The 25309-nt window shown below is 39.8% G+C and overlaps 3 protein-coding genes and 1 long non-coding RNA gene across 6 annotated transcripts in view; all 4 read left to right on the top strand.

Moving 5' to 3' along the window:
- Window positions 1–2144: 2144 nt before the first annotated feature.
- On the top strand, window positions 2145–4607 carry ccndx (cyclin Dx). Its single transcript, XM_067570900.1, has 4 exons — window positions 2145–3036; window positions 3126–3341; window positions 3988–4311; window positions 4444–4607. Exons 1-4 carry the CDS (start codon window positions 2782–2784, stop codon window positions 4591–4593), a joined length of 945 nt encoding a protein of 314 aa, XP_067427001.1. The 5' UTR covers window positions 2145–2781; the 3' UTR covers window positions 4594–4607.
- Window positions 4608–5619: 1012 nt separating this feature from the next.
- On the top strand, window positions 5620–11442 carry nucb1 (nucleobindin 1). 2 transcript variants are annotated; one of them, XM_067570130.1, is made up of 13 exons: window positions 5620–5733; window positions 7045–7171; window positions 7257–7364; window positions 7452–7584; window positions 8780–8883; window positions 9117–9302; window positions 9408–9498; window positions 9584–9642; window positions 9812–9904; window positions 10001–10090; window positions 10536–10706; window positions 10819–10936; window positions 11025–11442. In XM_067570130.1, the coding sequence occupies exons 2-13, from the start codon at window positions 7049–7051 to the stop codon at window positions 11108–11110; spliced, it is 1362 nt and encodes a 453-aa protein (XP_067426231.1). In that variant the 5' UTR covers window positions 5620–5733; window positions 7045–7048; the 3' UTR covers window positions 11111–11442. The 2 variants fall into 2 exon arrangements, with proteins under 2 accessions (XP_067426231.1, XP_067426230.1); XM_067570129.1 differs by having other exon boundaries at window positions 7257–7584.
- A 5024-nt stretch (window positions 11443–16466) lies between these two features.
- LOC137201456 (uncharacterized) lies at window positions 16467–19993 on the top strand. The gene is made up of 3 exons (XR_010932180.1): window positions 16467–16685; window positions 18507–18706; window positions 19887–19993. It is a non-coding gene; the product is annotated as an uncharacterized lncRNA (long non-coding RNA).
- An 18-nt stretch (window positions 19994–20011) lies between these two features.
- The window catches only part of ppfia3 (PTPRF interacting protein alpha 3), a 30144-nt gene continuing 24846 nt past the window's right edge, over window positions 20012–25309 (top strand). For both annotated transcript variants that reach the window (XM_067616526.1, XM_067616527.1), the window contains exon 1: window positions 20012–20685. In XM_067616526.1, the coding sequence (XP_067472627.1) occupies window positions 20302–20685 (384 nt within the window). In that variant the 5' untranslated portion in view covers window positions 20012–20301. The remainder of the gene's footprint in view (window positions 20686–25309) is intronic.

Genomic DNA, 25309 nt, shown 5'->3' with positions numbered 1-25309 from the left:
AGACTAGTTTATGATCAAAAGTTATCAAAAGATTTAGTTAACGTTGAAGCGTGTGGCCGTGGCGTGGCGTTGAGTTTTGATGTTTCGCCATTACAGAGGAAATTGCTATAACTTTAGTGCAAACTGGCTCCATAGCGCCCCCTAAGAAATTTCAGTGAAGCAGCCCCAGCAGCAGGCAAAATACTGGACAAAGTAAGTGATGTTTAACTTCTTCTTGCAATGTCTGAAAACAACCCCAGTCTGAAGACATCTACACGCTTGTGATAGAAGCCCTTCGATTGCTCCTCCTCCACCAACTATAACAGTAAAATACTGCTTAAACATCAACGCATCAGTAATAATAATACAGTAATATAATATATATAATAGTATAGTGAGTAACACCAACGAGGGACATTTCTCTGTATTAAGAGCATTTTTACTTTTGATACTTTAAGTACAATTAGCTACTGTAATAATACTTCCATACTTTTAGTAAGACTTTTACTACTAATGGAGTATTTTTAGATTGTTGTATTGCTACCACCTATCTACTCAAGTAAAAGATCTCAGTTCTTCTTCCACCACTGATAAAAAAAAGTTCAATCCCATAAAATGATTCATGATTATCTTCTTATTAAATATACTATAGTTCTTAACCATGGCTTGCTCAAATATCATGTCCTGCAAAGAAGAATTGTTATATCTTTCTTCAAAAAAGTTTTACATATGAAACTGAATCTACCTTGAGTCATAGTTAGTAAAACCAGTTTCCACCTCTGAGTTGAATAGAGCATGAATTATTGATGCTCAGCTCAAATCAAGTCATGGTGATCAGAGCATGCTGTCAGCGCGTCCCTCCGTCCATTTAACTCCTATTTGAAGCTTGAGCTGCCACTGAAACCTTAATGTGTGAAAAGCCACCTGTAATGAGTGTGTCAAATACAATCTGTATTCTCCACTGGTGAGTGCGACCCCATTGTGACCATCAGAGGAGTCCCCCGGGGAGCGTGTGAAAAGTGTGTCTACCAGCGATGAATGTGTGAGGAGGCCAGCAGCAGGCAGAAGGCCAGGGGCTGTTGTCTGACACTGATTTGTAAAGGGAGACAATACGGCTCATTGACCTGCCCGGCTCCACTGTCTGTTGCACATACCTCGCCCAGCCCTCCCCGGTGGCTTCGCTGCTCTTTAAACACGAGGAGCAGATTGCCACAGGCGCAGGGAGGGGAGGCCGATGGGACACAGGTTGCTTTGACAATGAGGATCCTCCAAGAAAAGAGAGAGAGAGAGAGAGAGAGATGAAGCTCTGAGCCAAAACTTTGATGAATACATTTACAGAGAAAAACCTCTCTGTTACTATATTTTCTCCCCTCTCTGACATATAAAGTATATATGATAAGAAATATAAGATTGATTGTTTGGTCACTTAATGGTTTGACACTCAGGTGCAAAAAACCTCTGAAAAAGGGTTGAAATTTATTATAATTCCTCGACACAAAACAAAATCTGCATCACTGTTTGCAAACTAATGAGTGAGACTACAACTCATGAATATTTTCATTATTAAATATTCCACCATTTATTTGCTTGTTTAATCGATTAATTGAAAAGAAAACTGTGAAAAATTCTCATCGTAAGTCCTTATATTAGCTTATTTTGTCCAAAAAAAACAGTCCAGAACCAAAAGATATTTAATTTACTATCATTTAAGACAAAGAAAAACTGTAAAAATGTCACATCTGAAAAGCTGGAACCAGCATATTTTGGACATTTATGCTTGAAAAATGATTTAAAATTGTTTAAATTGGTTATCAAAAGTGTTGCAGATTGTCTGTAAATCTACAATCAATTAATCAACTAATCATTTCAGCTCTACTAAAGAGTTTAATGTAAAAAAAAAAAAGAAGGTAAAAACAGTGTTTCACAAGCAAAAAGCAGTTTGCAGAAATCTGATTTTTTTTCTCATAACCCATAAAATTTATCTTGCGACTCAACTGAAACCTTTTTAGGATTTTAACTGTGACAGAGGTTGCAAACTGCCTGCTGAAATCATATTAATTGAAGTATTTGAGAGATTGTCTGTAAACCAAAATTATAAATGAATTCACTGAATAAAGGGGGAAATTGTTATATTTCACAGAATTTCACTCTGTCCACCACCGAGTTGCAGGATTTAACATCTATCTTGCGTTTGACGTATTTCCTCCCGTGCTCACATTGTAAACAAACACCCCTCATCCTATTGTCATCCATTCCCATTGTCAGAGTCTGGAGATGACCTTTCCTCTCTCCTCTCTGTCTCTGCCTCTCACCCCTCGCAGCCTTTTCTTTTCCTCCCTTCTCTCTTTCACTGTCGAAGGCAAGCTGTTGCTCTGTCCCTGCGGGCCACTCCCTCTCTTGTCTGCTCCTCTTTTACTCCTCCCCTGCCACCATCTCTGCCCTGCTCTCCTTCTTTCTCCCTCTATCTCCCCACCTGTTGAAGCAATTGTTGCACAGACCGTATTGTTGTCTTCTTATTATTTTATGTCACTCACGACGGGTCTCCGCCTCTTTCTGCGGTCCTTTTTTCCACTCTGTGCCACTCCCCTCTCTCTCTCTCTCTCTCTCTCTCTCCCTGCTTGGTATAAAACCCAGAGATAAACAGTTGAGGTGTGATATTCAGCAGAGCACCACAGGAGGTCAAAAGTAGTCCAACAAGACAAAAAAACAGGATTTCCCAGCAGGTGCAAGAGGGACATTGGCGGCTACAGCGTTTCTTTTCCCACCTGGACGTGAATAAGTTCATATTTTACCCAGCAGGAGATGGAAAGAGGCATGTCTGTGTCTCTGTGGTGTGAGGAAGCGGAGGACGACCAGAGTCAGACCGAGGCGCCGGCCCAGGGCCACATCAGGGGCTCGTCTCAGCTGCGAGCCGCCTGGGACCCCACCGTGTCGGGGCATCGTGTGATCCAGAGGCTGCTTCACGTGGAGGAGAGGTACATGCCCTCCATGCTCTACATCACCCTCATCCAGCGGGATCCGGAGCGCAGGGAGGAGATCACCAAATGGGCCCTGGAGGTATGAAACTCTCTCTCATGCACCAGTTTCTCCCCAGATTCCCCTTGCAGTGCTGGATGTCTTCCATCTTCTTGTTTCTTCCTCTGCAGGTGTGCTGTGAGTGCGGCTGTGATGAGGCAGTGTTCCCCCTGTCTGTCTCTCTGATGGATAGGTTCCTGTCCGCCTCTCTGTCCCTGCCCGTCTCACCTTACTGCCTGGCTGCCGGCTGCATCCTCATCGCCTCGAAACTCACTGAGAGCGACAACGTCACGGCCGACACTCTCTGCGCTGCGGCTGAATACAGCTTCCTGCCTTCTGACCTGCGGGTGAGTCACAGCATCCACAGACACGTGGGTGAGAAGTTAACATACAGTCAGGGCTGTAGTGGAGTGGAGGAAGGGGTCGTCTCCAGCTGTGGACCTCTAACACCAACTAATCCTTGATTTTACACGTGGAATACCTTGTTTCACACCTTTTTTTATGTCATAATATGTGGTGGAAAACTTACATACATACAAGGATGAGGTCTTAAAGGGAGGCAAACTTTGATTCTCTTCTCTGTTGATGTTTGTTGTGTCTTAGCAAAGCCAACAACTGGACATCAGCCTCTTTAAAACTTCAATTTACAATCAAATAGGTCTAAAACTAACATTTTCAGATGACCGATTACTCTATCACATTTATTTTCTGATTAAAAGTCTATAAATTGGAGGAAATAAATAAATACAGATGCACAGAGGACACAATGATGCATGTGGATGACACTGACTACATAAAATATCAGACGTTTTTGGCTCAATAATTATTAGAATAATTAGAATAACCTGCAGCCTTTAAGACCAGAAAAGGACAACATTTAAGCTAAAATATGGAAAATAACTAAATCCCTCACAATATATATATACTATTGTATGATGCTATTAATATTAAAGGGACACCTCTGACTTTTTTCTGCCCTCTTCTCTCCATCAGGAAATGGAGCGTGTCATCCTCGCCACCCTGCGGTGGGACACAGCAGCGGTGACTCCACAGGACTTCTTCCCACACTTTCTCGCCTCCGTGGAGGAGTGGGGAGACGTAGACGGCGGCGACTCCGAGGAGCTGCTCTGCACCCTGCGGAGGCACAGCGACACTCTGGCCGCCATGTGTGTCTGTGACTCCCGTTTTCTGGGAGCGCCGCCGTCACTTGTCGCTGCAGCTTCACTGAACTGTGCCCTGAGAGGTCTGGGCAACAAGGGCCCCACTCAGCTGTCTCTTATGAGTGAAGCGCTGGCAGAGCTGTGCCAAACTGACCTGGTGAGTATATCTGTGAATCGTGAGGCCGCAGTTGAATTGAATGGGAATTTTAAGCAAGCAGACTAAGAATACTAGTGTTTTAAGGCTTTACAGTTGTATGTTTTCAACAATAATTTATTTTCTGAATCCCAGGCGGTGCTGCAGTGCTACAGCGAGATGATCGAATACGCCCTCCAACAGCGGCTGAGGAGCGGGCTCCAGCAGGGGCCCCTGGAGAAAGGTGAAGAGGTGGAAAACGAAAGGGCCGGGACGCCCACCGACATGAGAGAGATTGATTTCTAAACACTGAATCAGCTGTTTTGTATTTGCAAGTGTGAATCAATCAAATTTCCTCCAAGTTCATCAGTCAAACTGATATAAATTGATTATGACCTCAAAAAATATTTTTATATTTTGAAATTACTTTATCGAGTGATTGTTAATTTATTTTTGACTTTATTTATTTGTGAACAATTTTTGCAACTATGTGTTTTTTTTACCATGTGCCATATTTTATTATCTATTCCAATTAATTTTATTAGTAGGCCTAGGTGTTATTTTGACATTTTGATGCTTAATATTTATACCTTTTATTTATTATCATTATTATTATTATTATCATGTGCAATTATTGTCTCTTTTGATGTTAATTTATTTCAATCTGCCATACTTTTGTGTTTGTGTGATGAATTAAATATACAACAAATCTATTTTTCAAAGCAATTAAAAACATTTGTACATAATTTGTGTCCATGTATTATTTAAAGGGATGATGCTGCCTTTACGTGCTATTCATAGGCTTGTAATTCGGAACTTTTACAATTCATCTTATTTGGTGGGACAAGTATGAGTATTTTATTTTAATTTTTGTATGATGTAATGCTTTAAATGTTATTTTAGTTTAGTATAATGTTTATTTATTATACCCCTGTATGAACTCTAACATTTGATACCGTAATTATTTTGTAAATATGCCTGCTCAGGGAATGCAGATGAAATTTAGCTGTCTTGCTAACTCTGGGACAATCAATGTCCATGTTAGAGATTAAAACTAATAATAATGATAATAACCTCCTAAATGGACACCAGAAAAAGCAAATATTTTGGTGTTTGTCTTTTTGTTTTTTGTTTGTTTGTTTTGTGTGTTTATTTTCTGACCTTATACGAAAAATAGAACACTTGAATCTGCCAAAAATGTTAGACAGTTTAACTAATTATTAATATACCAAATATTCCATCATGAGTTGACATTACTTTCACTGTCACAACTCAACAATTCGTTCATCATCCCACCGCTTATTATTCTTGTTATTTCCATTATTTCCAACGGTCCTTGAAAGCAGCACGTTAAATCGCTGCTGCATTCTCATGACGTCAATTTTATCCGACGCTGGTGTGGATCTTGTTTGGGGCATCGGATTAGATATTAAAAACACACCTGCGGTAAGAAACGAGACATTTAAAGATATATGTGGGTTTTAACTAGTTGTAATAGTGGTTTTGACATCGGCGGCGGTTAAATGCTGCGTTAAAAACACATCTTCAGGTAGATAATGAGAGGAGGAATTGTGCTAGACGTTTCTATAGCTTACGGCTGCGTTAACGGAGAGTGACCTGTAAAATAACGTTTGAAGGTGAATAATGTCTAAAATGTTGTCATAAAATCAAACGTTAGTTTATAAATACCCTAGACCCAATTTATCATGTCATTACAGTCACGGAAATATCAGTTTTTTTATTGATTCCTCTGCATCCTGTATCAGCATCCGTGTTGTTCTTCCTTAAGCTAGTTGATAGCTACAGACATGACTAATACCTCATATAACTACGAATAATCCCTTTTAAACCTGATATAACTCTATTATGAATGTGACGTATGTGAAAAATATGTAAAAATACTCCGTTACAAGTAAATGTCCTGCATGAAAAACCATAGTTAAGTAACTGATTAATGGGAGAGCAAAGAAGAAGAAACAAAGCTCTGAATCTGTTTTCAGTTTTTGGTCTTTTTCATTTCTTTGACTTTTGGTGAAATATTGGATCATTTGAACATTTATTATTTTATTGAAATGAAACCATGTGAGAAGTTTAGTCGGTTGTCAGCTAATGTTACTCATTGTCCCATTTGAAGTAATAATCAAGTCCGTGTCCTCATCCAGCTTGTTTACAACCTGGATTTGAATCGCAAAGTTGGTGTCAAAATAGAAAAATATTATAATATAGTCTACATGTAAATGAAAGTCTGCTGCTGGTTATATGGAGGATGAGTTGAACTCTCTTCTTCCATTACTGGTTAAAACATGTAGAAATCAAATCCAGCACATATAGTTAAAATGCAGCAGTGTTTAGACAGACATGAACCAAAGCTGACAAGACACCTCAGTAGTGATGGAATAATGGTGTAGACAAGGATTATAAATAACCAGGTTACACTATGTTTACAATAAAAATATCATATCTTAAATGTAAACAAAAACAGATTGAAGGACGGGTCTTAAAGCCTCATATAAGCTTCACATCATCTTTTAAATGACTGTGTGGACACACTGTGGATTTTGACCTCCATCACTTACATTGAAAGCACATTTGAAGGATCTTTTAACAGCCAGTATGAACAGGAGGAATGATTATAGCGAAGAAAACCTTTTTCACTGTTCATATGGACACCTGACAGTTGAAAAAATCCTTTAAGACTGACCACTGGTGTTGTTTTATAGTTTGCATGTGAACATCTGATTGTTGTTCATGTTTAAGGAGGATGAACTTGAAACCAGGCCGGCTGCTGCTGCTTCTATCCGTCTGTGCCGGCGTCTGGTCAGTGCCTATTGATCGCAATGGAGGCAACCAAGAAGCTAAAGAGGAAGTCCCAGAGGAGAGCGTGGTAATACTCTCAGTAATCTATATTAGATTTGATCAGGATTCAGTTTTATTGTGAATAACTCGTCCTTTACAACAAACTGTTTCAGGACACTGGCCTTTACTACGACAGATACCTCCGAGAGGTGATCGAGGTTTTGGAGACCGACCCTCACTTCAGAGAGAAACTACAGACGGCAAACACGGAGGACATCAAGGTCAGAATCTGTTACTTCGTTCTCGTTCTCACAGCTGACCTTTTCACAAGTGATATTGACGTGTTCTTCTCACGTGTCCTCTGTCAGAATGGTCGTCTCAGTAAAGAGTTGGACCTGGTCAGTCACAACGTCAGGACCCGTCTGGATGAGCTGAAGCGGCAGGAAGTTTCTCGCCTCAGGATGCTGCTCAAAGCCAAACTGGACAGCACCAACACACAGAGTGAGTCGACGAGAGAGATTATGTATATTTACTGTATATTTAGAAAAATATGGAGAAAATAATGTCTTGTTGTTGTAGTAGAGAGAAGAACACAAACAGATTCTTTCAAACTAGTTGTAAATTGTCATTAATAGTTTATTCATTTACTATATTATACATATACTATATTCCCCAAACTATTTTCATATGTGCAGCTGCTTCCAAATTTACAATTCATGATGAAGAGAAACTGATGAGCTGCAACTAACGATTGTTTTCATTATCGAATAATCTGCCATTTATTTTTTTTATTAATCCTTTAATCGTTTGGTTCATGAAATGTTAAAAAACAGAGAAAAAAATGTTTAAATTTATGATTTAAGAAAAACAACAAATTGTCACATTTGAGAAGCTGCTTGAAAAATGACTGGAATCATTAACTGATTATCAAAATAGTTGCCAATTAATTTGATCTGTCGACTAATTGATTAATCGTTGCAGCTCTAGATCTTAGTAATAATAATTAATACCACATTTTATCCAAGTGACTTAACTGTACTTAAATTATATGATATGAAACTGAGGAAAGCAACCAGCAAATGTTTTATTTACTTGATAACAAATTCTAATGATGAATAATTTATTTAAAAGATTAGATTTGGCTCATTTTTGGTCGATCAACGAATCAACAGTTTGACAACTATTGACAAAGTTTTCAGCTGTGTTTGCATTAAATATTAATCAACAAATAAGAAAAAATAGATTTTAAAAATTCATCTTCATTGTCATTTATTTACAGCTGCACAAATGCTTATTTTAGAAAAACGAATAGTCCCGATACATGCAAATATTCATCGTTAGCTGTTTAAAAGCTCTTTCATCAACAGATAGAACAACGGAGGCATCATGTGTCTTTCATTGTTATCCTCTAATATACTCAGTGAGTAAAAACATACAAATGTGCAGTGTTGTCATATTTCATATTTAATTCATACGCATGGATGCAAATCATAGTTTGAACAAACAGAGCAGATGGAACCATATGTCCGGAAAAATAAACACATTTTTGACTTTTAAAGTGTTGTAAAATACACACATGAATGCAAATCAGCAGGTTGGGGTATTAAAAGACTGACGTAGCTTCCATGCAGAGATGTGAGGATGTGTTCAGTGATGTATGTACAGGATGTAATAATAATGTGTATCTGCTGCACAGGCCTGCAGATGGACCACGCCTCCCTGCTGAAACAGTTCGAACATCTGGATCCGCACAATCAAAACACCTTTGAGGCCAAAGATCTGGAGCTGCTAATCTCAACGGTGAGATCCTGCAGGCGGCGATACATGAAGAGCTGTGAAAAGACTTCCTGTCCGGCCGCTCAGATAGTTCAGATCAGATTTTAATCAAACTCAAAACATTCCAGCGGGATTATAATTACACTGATTTTGACTCAGGGGTGCTACAATTACAGGTCCAAACAAGATGGTTAAGTCTGTCACTGATTGTCCCAGATACTTTGTCTTATATCTGACCTCTGTCTCTCTTTGTGTAGGCCACCAAGGACCTGGAGAACTACGACGCCGAGAGACACGAGGAGTTCAAGCGCTACGAGATGCTGAAGGAGCACGAGAGACGGGAGTACCTGAAGGGCCTGGACCAGGAGAAGAGGGAGAAAGAGGAGAAAAGGATGCAGGAGCTGAAGGAGAAACACCGCCAGCACCCCAAAGTCAACGCTCCGGTACTCACAGATGCAGCCATGTTGATTTTTTTTTTGTGTGTGTGGAAGTGAATCGAGCTCTGTTTACATCTTTTTCCTCTTTCTGCTGCATGTTCTCTCACTCAGGGTAGCGTCGCTCAGCTGCGGGAAGTGTGGGAGGAGACAGACGGACTGGATCCACAAGAGTTCAACCCTAAAACCTTCTTTAAACTACATGGTGAGTGACACTTCTTCCCTTACTTCATATCCCACTGATTGAGTTTGATATAAAAACGGTCTCTATTCTTCTCTGCCCTGTTTAGATACTAATGAAGATGGTGTTTTAGATGAGCAGGAATTGGAAGCTCTGTTCACTAAAGAGGTAAAGGAACCTACACGACATCATTTGCTAAAACTGAAGGTTTTATTCCAGACTCATGACAGAAGATCAAAAACTGGATGATAATCCTTTTGAAAATCCAGCTGTTTGGCCTTTTGTTTCCGAGTTCTAGCACACTTTCAGCTAACATCTGTTCATTTCCCTCCTCCAGCTGGAGAAAGTCTACAACCCAAAGAACGAGGAAGACGATATGATGGAGATGGAGGAAGAGAGGCTGAGGATGAGGGAACACGTCATGAAGAACGTGAGTTTTAATCATTTTACTTTTATGTTCCTGCTCTTGTTTTTCATCCGATGCCGTCTGCCGGTCTTCTAACTGCTTATGTTTCTGTGTTAAAAGGTGGATACAAATAAAGACCGTCTCGTCAGCCTGGAGGAGTTCCTCAAATCCACCGAGAAGAGGGAGTTCAATAATCCCAAAGAGTGGGAGGTAAAGAGCCAAGAGGTGGCCTGAAGGTTGGGGGGAGTGGGCGGGTGATCGGAGGGTCTGAGGTTCAAATCCCAAGGGAAGCTGGGAAAATGTGGGTGGTGAATTTGAACGGGTGATTCTGTTCTTTCCCTCATCGAACCACACACACGTGTGGAGCTGCTACAGTGTTGAAGCGTAGTGTAACGTTGTGTTTCGTGCACACCAAGACCGGCTTCTACATGAGTTTGTGGTAATATGTCGTCAAAGCTGTCTGATGCTTTGTAATAAGGGAAAGATGACGCTTCATGTTTTATTGTCATGATAATGTTAAAGATGGCACCTGTCAGAAGCCAGAAATGAAAATAAAACAACTATCAATTTCAGTGTTTCACCTTTATAAGCGTGTAAAATGTGAACAGTAGTGTAAATCCAGTGTGTTTATGTACGTTCCCTGTCGTTTCTCCAGACTCTGGACACCGTACCGGTGTACTCGGAGGAGGAGCTCCAGCGGTTCGAGGCCGAACTCAGGGACAAAGAGGAGGAGCTGAAGAGGAAGGCCGAGACTCTTCGTCAGGAGCAGGAGCTGCTGAAGGAGAGAGGCAAAGCTCTGGAGGCCCAGAGGAGAGAGTACCAGCAGGTAACCGTGTACCGCCGCCTCGCTTAACGCTTCTTATGATCTGTGACTGAGCTAAAAAAAGTCGGACAATGTGATTATAATTATCGGAGCTTCACTTGTCTTCACGTTTCAGGCGGTGTTAGAGATGTCGCAGAGACAGAAGGAGCCGCAGGCAGCAGACGGGCAGCCTCCCGCCGGTCCTAACGGAGAACTACAGTTTCAACCAGAGGCACAGAAAGTAGAAGATAAAGGTAAACAGTCCGGTATCATCTGTATGAATCTGTGTTGTAATAGTTTCCAGTAAGTGAATCTTCATCTTCCTCTTCTTCTCTTTCACAGCGGCAAAAGCTCCAGCTGATCACGGAGCTCCAGTTCAAAATAATCTGCCTGCGGAGCCTCCACAGAATCTGCCGATACACACTTAAACGCAGCGCGCTCCGACAGCCTCAACACACACCACTCCCATACAAACACACACACACACACACACACACACACACACGTGATTTGCACTGACACAGATATCCAGATGGGTTCTGCAAACTGAATTATGTGAACTGTATGTATAAATTCAGACAGACTGGCGTTTTATCATCATGACATATTGTGCTGCGTGTTCATTTCTGTGGTCTACATTAGATTAAAGGTCTCAAAAACACCCGATATCAGTGTTTATGTGAAGTTTTCAGTCATGCAGGGTCTCTACTATAAAATCACCACAACATAAGAAATAAATTCTTAATTTAAAGCCTCTAAACTTGTTAAGTGTGATTTTTTTTTTTCAACACTAAGGTCATGTTTGTAAAAAAAACAAAACAAATACACAACATATGATATCAGAAAATCCATTTAAAAAAGAAATTCTTAAATCATATTGTAATTGTTTAAGAGATTTGACCCATTTTTACATTTGAGATCAGTAAAAACATAATAAACTACTTTCCTTTAGTCCAAAGTGACCCAGAATATACATTTTTTTATTCTTTTTCTTTCTCTTTTATTTGTTTATAGTGCAATAAAAGTGACCAACATGAAGACACAAGACAAGACAAGAGGGAGAACTAGACTCAGACAAACCGAAACAAAAGGGGGGGGGGAAGCAAAAAGATGGAGGAGAGAGAGAGCAAGGAGGGGTGGAGGGTCGGGGGGACAGTATCAACCAAAGGAGGAAAGAAAGAAAACAATGATATAGCTAAATTGCTCTGTGAGGGCTTCTGGTTGGGCTCCAGAGTGTATCTGGGGCGGGTCAGAGCAGAATTTTGCATGTATTTATTTATTTTCATTTATTTCCCCTTCCCTTTTTCTCCTTTCTTTTTTTTTAGTTTTGTTTGTTAATCCTTTATTTTTCTTCATTTTTATTTGGACAGACTGTAGAGGATGTTTCAGGTTAAATTTGACCATCACCTCCACAAAAATGTTTGTGTCGCTTCATTCTTCACGTTCAATAAAATTAATTGAAGTCATTACAGCTGTTTTATGTGACATAAGACCGTAATATAATGTGATAAACATATAGAGTAAAACCTAAAGAATACATTATCTGCTCTATGAAAGCTTCATTAAGGATTAACCACCTATTTATCAATGACCGATGAGGTGTTTATGAATGAAAACTAGATTTGTGGTCCAGAAGTTTGGTTTATATGGAGACTAATTAGTAGAAGATCATGTGAAGGGTCAGAATATGAACAGTGTATAAGGGTTAAAACAACAACTAATATACAGCATCAGATTGGAGCAATAAAAGAAATGAAAATTTGATTAAATTAAATGTTTTCCTTTGGATTCCTAATTTTAATCTTCAATACAAAAAGAGTAATTCTCTTATCCTTAGTGTGGTAAAATATGTGTAAATGCAATTTTCTGGCACAACAAATCATGCAATTTAAAAAACCCAACATCCTAGCAGTGCATATTATATAACATCTTCATCCTCTGGGTCACCATGTGTCTCTGCAGGCCTGTTGTCCACTGTCATGGCTCCCCGGGGAGCCGCTGATCCTTGTTGTTGTCCCGCTGACCGAGATGCTCCCCCTGGCCGCCGCTCCGGGCATTCCTATCAGCATTCCTCTAACCCACTGACCTCTCATGACCCCCGCGTGGCCCCTCCTCTCCTGGTGTCCACGCAGCTGCCTGCTGTCAGTCACCGCTGTCATATTCAGCCAAATAAAGCTGTCTCTAAGCAGCTGCCTGGATCATGCAGGAGTTGTTTATTATGATGCAATCTGCAACTTTCACAGCAGAGAAGAGCAAACTTATTTAGGAAACGTCATGTTTTTATCAGTATAGAGGCAGTATATGGTTTTTCCTCTATAATTTACATATGCACATTATGTTGCTAATTTCACTGTTAGACTAAATAATGGTTTTTAAAGCTGATACTGGAGGATACTAACAGTTTGCTGATATATTATTGGTGCCAAGGCAAATTAGAGTATAACAGTAGATCTATTTAGATACTGAAAAGACTGAAACTGAGATGAAAACAAGTAGTTAAAACCATTTTTGTAAGCTGGAAATTTAACTACAAATGAGATTTTGACTGCTGAACTAAGGCTCCAGTCTTTTAAGTATTGTTTTAAATACATATATTACGACTAATAACCTCTAATAATACTAATTCTTGTTTGTATCACACAATACTTTCATTAAAAAGTCATAAACTGGGACTAAAAGACACAATAAAACACTCAGCTGGAGTTGAAGTAAACATTTAAACTGATACTTAAATAAAAGACATTTTAACTATTAACCTGTTTTTTATCTTCCTGCTTGGATGTGGTTTGATTTTCCACAGCGGCGTCTCTGTCTTTATTAGCTCAGTGTTTATAAATGCCAAATGTCCACTGATGATGTGATTATCTGTGAAACATGTTGGGTTCAGCTCCCAGTGGGACCAGTATCAGGTCTGTGTTGTGTTGTGTCTGCAGCAGGTTTCATCCGCAGCAGGAGCTCTGACATTTAATCCAGCTGTTGTTGACCAGAGGTGCCACCGAAGCTGTCGACACACTGTCAGTGTGTCTGTGGCGGCGCAGGACACAGTGTGATGTGCGGTGTGTACACCATGTTCAGACCTTTACTCAGGTATTAACAAATACTGTTACTTTACTTTAGTACTTGTATACCATGTACAGTATTTATATATTTTATGTATTTACTGCACTTTGTTTTAAAGGAATTTAAATGTGTACAAAAGCAAGTACATTTATTCAAGTACCATACTTAAAAACAATTTTGCAGTACTTGTACTTTACTTGAGTTTTTCAATGTATTTTTGCTACTTTACACTTTTACTGTACTATGTTTCAGATGCAAATCTTGCTCTTTGTACTCCTCTATATCCCCTACATTTCAGAGGTATTACCAGTATTATACTTTTTCTTTACGACTGGTTGAAAGAAACTACTTAAGTACATTTACTGTATTGTAGCACTTGTACTTTACTCAAGTGTTTCTGTTTTTTACTACTTTACACTTTTACTGTACTATGTTTCAGGTGCAAATCTTGCACTTTTTACTCCTCTATATCCACTACATTTCAAAGGAATTACCAGTATTATACTTTTTCTTTACTACTGGGTGAAAGAAACTACTTACTACTGTATTGTAGTACTTGTACTTTACTCAAGTTTTTCTATTTTTTACTACTTTAGACTTTTACTGTACTATGTTTCAGACGCAAATCTTGCACTTTTTACTCCTCTATATCCACTACATTTCAAAGGAATTACCAGTATTATACTTTTTCTCTACCAGTAATTCAAGTACCGTACTTAAGTACAATTTTGCAGTACTTGTACTTTACATAACTTTTTTCTCCATTTTCTACTACTTTACACTTTACTAAATTTCAGAGGCAAATATTACACTTTTTACTGTAAGTTCTTAAAATATAAAGTATTATAAATTAAACAACAGTACAAAGTAGTTAAAAGTATTTCTCCCTCCACCAGCTACAACTTTAAAACATCATTTATCATCAATAATTATGATCCAAAACTATAATATATAATAAAATAACTCTGACAGGGGTAATTCTGCTGCATAATGATAATACTTATGTACTCACAGTCAGTAAGATTTTAAATGCAGGACTTGTACTTAAGTATTTTCACAATGTAGAATAGCTTGCTTTTATTCTTCCACCACTTTACTATCAGACATCTACAGTTACAGTTAGAAAGGGTTTTTATGTGCAACATATACAATTTGAACCACAGTAAGAGCAGTTTTATTATTATTATGGTTTTCCCTGTTTATCCTCAGGTTGCAGTAACAGACCTCGCACTATAAAACAATAGTGAAAAGACCACATTTTAGCATGACTGTCACTTTTAATGGAGTATTATTCCATGATGGGGGTCTTTATATTTTCAGTTAAGTAAAGGATTTGAGTTCTTCTCCCACCAGCTGCGGCCACTCTGACTTGTCGAGTCCCTCAATGAGACACTGTTGTTCTGTACATGGTTGTTCTGTACATGTTTTTAAAAATCTCAAATGAAGTCAAAAGAAGTTTTTTTTTTGAGGTTGACTTCTCCACGTGTGTTTGCAGATAACACTGAAACTGGAGATCTTCCTATTCACTGACTCACCTCTCAAGCTGCTGCGATCAGTCTGACCAGTGATAGACTTTACTCAGATGGAGGGATTTTGCTAAAACACAGTGTGGGTGTGTGCTAGTTCCCTGCATGACCCAACTACTGTCCACAGAGATAGCCAAATGTCACTATAGAGGTGCAATAAAGTAACAAAACAGAGTAGATGCAGTAAAATAAACAAGTTTTTTAGCTATTTAGCAGCACATACAGGTGATATTGATGATACAGTTCTGGACAGCCTGATTCTGTTATTGACACAGCCTGGAAAAGGAGGCAAGAGGGTCTATTTAATTAGTATTTTTCTTCTTTATCCAGTATAATAGGATACATATTTTGTCAGTGATTGATTAATTGTGTTGAGGAAATTAAGGTCTGAAAATCCAACTTTGGAAATGACTGAAATAGGTTGTTTTTGTTTCCGTATCATTGGATATTTGGGCTGAGGATATAAGTTGTTTGCATGAGACAATCATAAAAACTTAATCAAACTACATTTACAATAAACTAAATGTTTTACACTTTAAGCACTAAAACTCGTCCTTCACATCAGCCCTCTCAGTGAGGTTGTTATCTTCTGTTTGCGATTATCTCAGCCTCAGTTTCTTGTTTTCTTTCTTTCTTTTGTCTCTCTAGAATATTTTTTTTTTGCAGATTTAATCTGTGTACACTTTGAGTTTCACTGCTGGATGTACATCATCAGATCTGGAAGAGGACATTACATCACCACCTCCCCATCCTCCTTCACTACCATAAGACCCGCCTTCCCTGAGCTCTGATTGGCTGAGGGACCCCCAGCCTTTCATGACAGTTGATGGTGACTGGTTCATTTCGACTGGCACGTCTGTCAGTCTTCTGTCATGAGTAGTGAGTGGTTTAATCATAATTTTAAAAAAATTTTTAAGTTTAATTTCATTTTGATGAAATACAGTAAAAATGTTTGACCTTAATATAAACTTTTAACAAAATTTCTGGTAATTTTAAGTTGTTTATTCCTCACCATGACCTTTTAAAAGTTGCTCATTGCCTACAATTTCACAAAAAAAACGTGTATCAGTGATGGTTGCCTAAAATCTAGACATATGGCCTAAAACCTTGTGCACTATAAGTGCATTTCTCCCATTCAGACGCCAGAGGGTGCAATTGTTAATTATTTTGGCAAGTTTCATGTGTCACATAGCAAGAGTAAATTCAGGAGGTGATTCTCTCTCTTATCTGCTCTAATGAAGTTCACTGCTTTTGTTTTTAAAGGTGGAGAAAAGCAACAGAATGCAGTGTGAGGTGAGTGTGAGGATGTGAGCGGCTTCATGCTGGGAGCTTGTTTCTTTAAGACCCAGCATCTTCCAGCGGAGGAGATGAGGGAAGATAAACGGTGGGAAGTCGTCAAGTTGGACAGAAACATCAGGTGAGGAGGCGGAAGCAGTATTATTAGTCTTCAGAATAAAGTTTCAACACGTGTCACTAATATCTGAGGCTATTTATAGTAGCTATTTATTATTAATAAGTCATTAGTCAATCAATCGATTAGTTGATTGACAGAAAATCAATTGCTAACTATTTTGATAAATGATTCATCGTCAAGAAAAAAATACTAAAATTCTCTAGTTCCAATTTTTAAAATGTTTTTAAATTATTATCTGGTTTATTGAGTCTTATTTGACTGTAAACTGAATGTATTTACATGTGAGGTTGCATGTTGGGTTTTGGGAAACAGGGATCAACATTTTATTGACCAAACAACTAATCAATTAATCAAGAAAATATCGACAGATTAATAATGAAGCTCTATCAGTCATTACAGAAATGATACTATATTGTTCAAGCAGTCAGTATAGGCCTGTTATAATAATGTGTTCTTAAAGCTATTAATTGCACCTGCTGACTATGTTATCTGTCCAGTAAATCAGTATTTTCTAGCATTTTATTTTAGCTTGCAACTCTTTAAATCAAAGCTATGTCTACTCAAGAAACCCTTGTGACAGGTTTAATATGTGTAGTTGTGAAAAGTTCAACCAAAGAATTCTCAGATTGTTTCATTCAAATAGTTTTTAGAGGCCTGAAGAGGTAAAAACTCTCCGGTATATCTCAATTTAAAAATAGAAAATTAGAGAAGAGTTTGAAAAATAAATTGTGTAGCAGAAATACTGTTTTTCTATCTGGTTTAACATATTACAACCCCTCAGGTTTATCTTGTGACTCATTGAGTTGTGAACCATGACTAACCAGACTAGAATAAAACTAGTCCTGACACATCTTTAAACTGGCTCATCCTATTTTTCATATTGGATCTCTATAATTTGTCTATTCTGTACACACAACATCTACTGCACGTCTGTCCGTCCTGTGAGAGGGATCCTCCTCTGCTGCTCCTCCTGAGATTTCTTCCAATTTTTCCCCATTAAAAGGTTTTTTGAAAGTTTTTCCTTATTCAAATCAAGGATCTTAGGGTAGAGGATGTTGTATTGCTGGTATTGGGATATACAAATAAAACTGGCTTGACTTCAAAGTATGTCTAATTGCGAGTAGTTCAACCAAAAAGTGATGTTTCCTTTCTCAGATTGTTGCCTGAGGAGGTAAAACTCTCCATTAAAATTAGAGACGCATCTCAAAAATAAAAGGAAAAAACTTGTGTAGCAGAAATAGTTTATGTTTTCGTCTTAAATCCTGTCTCGTTAATCATCTCACAAACCCTCAGATTAGCCAGATTTGGATTAGGAGCCTCAATTTAAAGTGATATTTTGTACTTTACTGAATAAAAATCAGTACCCCTGGAGCACATCTTTAAACTGGCTGAATGTGAAGGCAGGCTTTTTCAAGAGATTACAATATTTGTTCATTTGGATCTCGTTTAGTTCAAGACTAATCTCCCAAGAATCCCTTTAGGTTCAAGGTTCAAAGGTTTTATTTGTGATGTACAGATTTACAGTGAAATGACATTCTGGTGGCTCCATAGACTGTGCAGTGTTAGATAATATAAGAAGAGCATTAGAAGGGGGGGACTTAGGGGATTATAAAGATATATAAAAGATTTAAAAACACATTAAACATATGAAAAAGCATTAAAAACATAGAAAACATGTGTAGCTAATCTATAAAATCTGTAGATCTATAAAAATATGACATTTATTACAGATTATGACATCAACAAAAGGGGTTTCTCATATGTTCTTCAACATATGACAAAACTCATATGACTCAAACTCAATTTATCCGTCCATTGATGAAGGTCCTGTCCGGATGCAGCCTGTGCTCGCTGCGCGCAGTTTGACGCATCGGCGGCGCGGCACCGTCGCTCCCACAGCAGAGAGAGGGAGGGGATGGGGCAGGCTGGTAACCGGGCTGTAACGGGGATAACCTGCAGCCTCTGATGGAGTGAACCGGGGAGCGATGCGCCTTCATTTCCTCTCTCTGTCGATCATGGAAAGGGTAAGACGCAAAAATCGTCCGGTGGCGGCTGAAATCCACGGTGATGTACGGGTTCAACTCACAGATCTAGCCGTTAGACCGTCCAGCTGTTTTTATGGGTGGGGGGAGGAGGGCAGGGTGGTGTGTGTGTGCGTGTGTATGTGTGTGTGTGTGTGTGTGGTTGGGGGGGCAGTGGGGTGTTGATAGGAAATAGACGCCTTCCAGTCGGAATAAAGCGGCGCGCCGTTTTTCCAACATTTAGTTGAAGCCATATCATAATAAATAATCCAATTGCGTAATATCTTATTATTTAATCTGTTAATTAGGCCTACATCATTTACAGGATGATTGGCACCTCCCACCATGGTGTGATAGCGGTGTCAGGCTATCCTGCACAGCCCTAAATGCATAAAAAATAATGTTTTTTCCCCATTTAGGCCATTTATTTCGTTAAGACAGCAATTCAGTTCCCGTCCTAACACCCTGAGGATAATAAGCCTCCTGATTCACACACAATATTTTTACAGATGGGCTCCGGAGCCGTAGAAAAGAAGCCTATTTCCTCCTGGATACAGCCCGTAATTACAATTCATGATGACACCCTTTTTTTTTTTTCTCTCCACATGAATGTATGAAGCAGCGCCGCATCTTTATCCCACCTACAGGCCCTGCTAATTGTTCTGTATTTGCGTGACGGACGTTTTGTTAAGGCTGCTGAGGTAAAGCTAGCTATTCACGACTCATTTCCGTACATCATGCGCATTCATTATTACCATTACGACTGTGGACGCTCGGATACATAAAGCCGAGACGCGCACTGATGGATGAATTACTCCAGACGTTGAGTATCAAGACAGCACTGCTGCAATAGCAATGGTCACCCTGTGAGGTTGGAGAAAGGTGCACATCCTGCCTGCCTGCCTGTGTGTGTGTGTATGTGTGTGTGTGTGTGTGTATGTGTGTGTTTTAGGATGGATTACAACCTGGTGGGAAACACATTTATGCTCTCTGTTGTGGAATGGCTTCATTTTTACTCCATCACATCCTCCGTCCTCCTCCAGCTGCGCTCATCATCACATCCGCTCACACATATATATACATATATATATATATATATATTGCCTAAAGTGACCTCTCCCTTTCTTCTTCTTCTTCTTCTTCTTCTTCTTCTTCTTCTTCTTTTTCTTTTTCTTCTTTCCAGGTTCGTCTCTCGTCTCAGTGAAGCCTGGGCCGGGGGGTCAGAGGTCGTCCACCGAACCTGCACTTCTCCCTCTTACCCCTGCACCCCACCCCGCCCACCCACCCCCCCACCACCAAACCCTCAGCGCCCCCCCTGTTGTCACCCTGTTGCCCTCCAGCCACTGGAACTTTTATCTTACAGTATATCTTCTCGCCCCCTCCCACCTCTCTCACACACACATTCACAAAACTGCCCTGTCCATCATCCCCCCCACCCCCCCAAGCACTCATTTCTCGCATGCCAGCTTGAGAGGAAAGACCCCCCTCCTAACGAACCGAGTAGCCGTTGACCATTTCATGACGAGAGCCAATCAGACACTGCGCCTGAGCGTCCTAGACAGCTTCTCAGATAACACCTCTCACACCCAGGCCTCAAGATGATGTGCGAGGTGATGCCAACCATCTCGGAGGACGGGCGAGGCGGGGGAGGAGGCGGCTCGTCTTCCCCAGCGGGGGGCGGAGGAGGAATGGGCGGAGGGATGGGAGGCATAGGGGGCTACGGGAGCAGGGATCCTCGTGGTGGTGGTGGTGGTGGTGGTGGAGGCGGAGGAGGAGGCGGCGGAGGAGGAGGCGGCAGTGATGAAGGAGGCAGTACGGGCAACCTGGAGTCGCTGATGGTGAACATGCTGACGGAGAGGGAGAGGCTGCTGGAGAGCCTGAGGGAGACACAGGAAAGTCTGGGGACGGCCCACCTACGTCTGCGGGAGCTGGGCCACGAGAAGGAATCCCTCCAGAGGCAGCTGTCCATCGCCCTGCCGCAGGTACGGTGACCGAGGGGGTCGGAGTAACGATCAGGAGGTGACTTAACAGCTGCTAAGTGGATTTTGACTAGTTTTAATATCACATGATGGTCTTCACACACACAGGAACTCCTTTCTATCCCGGATTCTAACAGCGTTTTATACTTATAGGTCGTATTCATGTTTGTCAAGGTCAGATTGAAGGTGTGAATGAGGGAACATTATGTAACAAAGAAAAGTTATGTGTATTAGGCATGAAATGACAAGCTCAGTCATCCTGTGTGATGAAGGTTTTTGCACGATTAAAGGCACAGACGATAGTGCATCTTAAATATCACGCTACATGTCAGATTAAAGGAACAGTTCACCTCAAAACGGAGATTCAGTCATAAGATGAAAACTTGTCAATTCGATATTTCTAGTGTGAGTTTTCCAGTATTTACATCATTATCTCTTCTGTTTGTTACAATATATGTGGACACATCCTACAGTAGCACACAGGGTTGCATGTAAGGCTGCAACTAATGATTATTTTCATTAGCAATTAATCTGTCAACTATTTTCTTGATTAATCAATCAGTCGTTCGGTCTTTAAAATGTCAGAAAATAGTGATAAATGCTTGTTGCAATTTCTCAAGATCCCTTGGTGACGTTTTCAAATGTCTCGTTTTGTCCTCTCAACAGTCCAAAGTCAAAGGAAATTCTGTTTATAATCATGTTTTATGCAGAAAAGCATTAAATCATTACATCTGAGAGGCTGCAACCAGCGTATGTTTGCCATTTTTGCTCAACAAAATGACTAAAACGATTATTAGATTGACTAATCAATTAATCAACTAATGGTTGCAGCTCTTGATACATGACTAAAGTATGAGGAAAATATACAGCAGGACATCACTTGATTTACTGTATTTATTGGGCTCATATTGCAGTTGTCTATTTACAAAACATTTGCATTGATAACAAACTGATATAAGAACATTTCTGGTATTTTGTGCATTTATCAGAGCAGGAATTAGCTACTAAGATTTAGCTTTTCAGTTTGTTGTTGAGGTGAACTGTTCCTTTAATTTCAGGTACTGGATTAAAACATGTTTATGTGTTGAAGTCTGTTTTAAAAGAGGGAGAATAGGCATGATAAACTCAAAACTAGGGCTACAAATAGCAATTATTTTCATTATCAGTTAATCTCAATCATTTTCTTGATTAATCAATTAGTTTTATGGACTGTAAAATGTCAATAAAAGGTGAAAAATGTCGACTAAAAGACTAAAGAAACCAGAAAAATCACAATTAAGAAGCTGAAATCGGACAATTTTAGCATTTTTCTCTGTAAAAAATGACTCAAAACAAATAATTGATTATCAAATTAGTTTCTGATTAATTTTCTGTTGATCAGCCTTAAACCTATCAGGTGCCAACTCAGTAAAAACACAGAACTACAAAAAATCATGTAAATTCACACAGTATCAACACTTTCCAGCACTTAGACAGAATATCAGTGAAGACAGCTGGTTCTGTAATTATCAATCAGCCAATAAATACACAGAAGTCAAAATAACATTCTGGATACAAACATAGAAGAAAGTGTTGAACGGTTCAGCCTGGTGGGCAGCGTGACTCAAATCCTTCACTTACTGTATGTACGACGGAAAACTGGACCGTTCAAAATCTGACCTCAGTGAAAGTAAACAAGTACTATCAGCAGAGTGTACCCTCGGATCAGAAGTACTCATAGTGAAAACTGTTCCTATAACAGTGTTGAATTATTGATGTGTTAACCTGTAAGCAGGATTTTAATGCTGTAGCCGGTTCAGGAGGCGCTGAGTCGGACTACTTTATTACTTTCTGCTGCCGGGGAGTCGAAAGTACAGCAACACGGATGAAAAGCTGTCAGTTTTTGTAGATTTTGATGCTTTCAAATCAGTTGAACGATTAATATTATTATTATTATGCTCCTCCACAGCTTCAGAAAACTATAGATCATGTTAAAAGCTCATAACAATTTAAACAACAAATTGTGATAATCATTTAATTGTAAAAAATGAAAAAATTCACATGTACCAGCTTCTCAAATCTGAATATTTTTTAGTTTTCTACGCCTGTAAACATATTTAGAGGCGTTTTCAGCTATTTTCTAACATTTTACAATACAAACAAATAAATTAATTAAGAAAATAAGTTGTAGATTAGTCGATAATTGCTGCAAAATAATTAAATTTAAAAATATTAAAATGAGAGATTATGCAATCATGTACACCGTCAATATAAACATGACTGAGATACAGATTTTCTATTGGTTCATGTTATATTGAATGTAAACATTTACTGCAAAGTAATTAGTGACTAAAATGTACTAAAATAGAAATACTTAAGTAAAGTGTTTTTTTTACTGTAAGTTGCCAGCAGTGCATATTAACAAAAGCTGCCCTAAAACCTGAAGATGACAGCAAAACGTTGCATTTCGCCCGCAGCGCAGAGGCCAATATTATCCCACATCCTGGTGCCCGAGAGCTAATCATTTTGTAATTCCACTCAACATACAAGGGCTCCATCTCTATTTTCAGGCAGGAGTCATTGTTGGATGCCCCAGGCGGCGATGATGCCTCCCTCATTGTTAGGACCTATTTTTCTCTGTCGCTACACGCCTGAAATATCAAAAATGAAACAACAGATGTAGCGGCCGCTGCGCTTTTCTAACAGAGAGTGACCGGACATTAAAGGGGGGCCGCGTTACCTCACGGAGAAAGGCGATCGATATGATGTACACATCTGCGGGAACACACACACGTGCGCGAGATAGAGGAACACATGGAGCGCTGTGTGATACGTTCTACAGTAGATGAGTTCACCGAGTTCGTCTGTGTGTGTAGACGTTGCCAAGAGAGAAAAATAGGGGAGAGAGAGGGATGGAGAGAGCGACAGCACGGTACAGAGAGAAGAAGAAGAAGAAGAAAAAAATGGTGATATGAAACACACAGAGACTAACAAATCAAGCCCATTTGCATATTGCTGCATACTAATAAGGTGGTTTCTAGAGTGTGTTTTGGATGTCATGTATCATGACGGGGGGGGGCGGAGGGGGGGATTGAAATGAATGAAGGAGGGAGAATAGAATAGCAGGATTCAGACGGGAAGAGAGTGCAAGAAATGAAAAGTGTAAGGAGGTGAACGGCCGGCGCGGTCGGGGGGAGCAGAGCGATTTGCATGGTGTATCTGACGGCGATGGAAAGAGACAGAGAGGAGTCTAGAAAGTGTCTGGTATCAGCGGTCCATCTCACACCGTCTTTTTACTTGAACTAATCCCAGAATTATGGCGTCCTTTGGGGTCCGGAACATGCCATCTGCACACAGCAATTTTCTCCCTGATCCTTCCTCTGCCGTCTTTTCAAAGAAGAAGCATCCTACCACTATTTCAGCCCGGCGAGCACATCAGCTATACAGTTACATACTGTACATGCTGTACTTACTGTAAATGCTTTTTAAAATGTTTTTTTTGGGGGCTGGAAGAGGGGTGTGAGGGCCTGTTTGCTTCCGTGAGGGTAAAAACTGATGGCTGTTAACACGGAGTGAAGATAACAGCAGCGGCGTGCACACATCACTGCCCTTTAATGGCTCGTTTGCATGAAGCATTTTTTTTGAGAACGCACACACGACGAGGCGCACATGTTTGAGGACGGTCGTGTGCTCCGTCATGTGTGTGTCACGCCACGATGGCACATGAGCCGAGTCGAAACAGTCGGTGCATCTAGTGCAGGATACAGTACATTATGCGTTCACAGTCGTGTGTTTTACTTCGCGTTGAAACATCATCTCAGCAACTCAATCTATGTGACTTGCGCCTAACGTCAATCATCCTCTCTTTGTTGATTTGTCGCCATAGATACCACTTAGTTACACTAAAGGCAACAGATTTTAATCATATCTATCATGTAGCTAACCACACAATTACACATAATTGGAATAAATTACACCAAATCTCAACAATTCAACTGGACTGCTGTCAAATGGAAATATACAATACACCGTGCTGGCTCTAATTCCTGCTACGCTCATGCTTGTTTAACCTCCAGGCATTCTGTTTTAATGACGGCCAAATGTACAGCCAGTCGTGGTTATTGTGCAATTAAACCAATTTCAGGTGCAACATGTGCAATAAACCCGGTGGTTAGATTTTTATATCAAGGACCGGTTTAAGACTCATGAATGAGGAGCGCTGTGGTAGACATGGCAGAGATTATACTGTACTTGCTGTCATGCTGGTTTTTTAGTGACTGGTTTTCTTTCTTCGGCCGTGATGTGGCTGCGTTTCTGTGCATGTGTGCATGGAGGTAATGCAATGAAACCCTGCGAGGTTGAATTTGTTGAGTTTGCTAATGAAATCAAGATTTGATTTCAAACTGTTCACTGTAGGTAATTGTGTTGTGTGGGAAAATATTGGCAGTAAACTTCACAGTCCAGAGTTTTATTTCTTACGTTTGGCCGTGCATGTTTCTTATTCTTTTTGGGATCACCGGCCAAGCAAGTAGAGGTTACTTCATGCTGAGATATTTCCAGCCCAATTACCGTGGTGTTTTGTAACAAAGTTTTCGATGATTAGGACATCATTTGTTTGGTTTTAGTCCCTCTGACTCAACATTTATCG

The sequence above is a fragment of the Thunnus thynnus genome, chromosome 17 (assembly GCF_963924715.1).
Source record: "Thunnus thynnus chromosome 17, fThuThy2.1, whole genome shotgun sequence".
NCBI classification, from domain to species: domain Eukaryota; kingdom Metazoa; phylum Chordata; class Actinopteri; order Scombriformes; family Scombridae; genus Thunnus; species Thunnus thynnus.
Note: the sequence above shows the minus strand (reverse complement) of the source record. Positions and strands in the feature narration are given on the sequence as shown.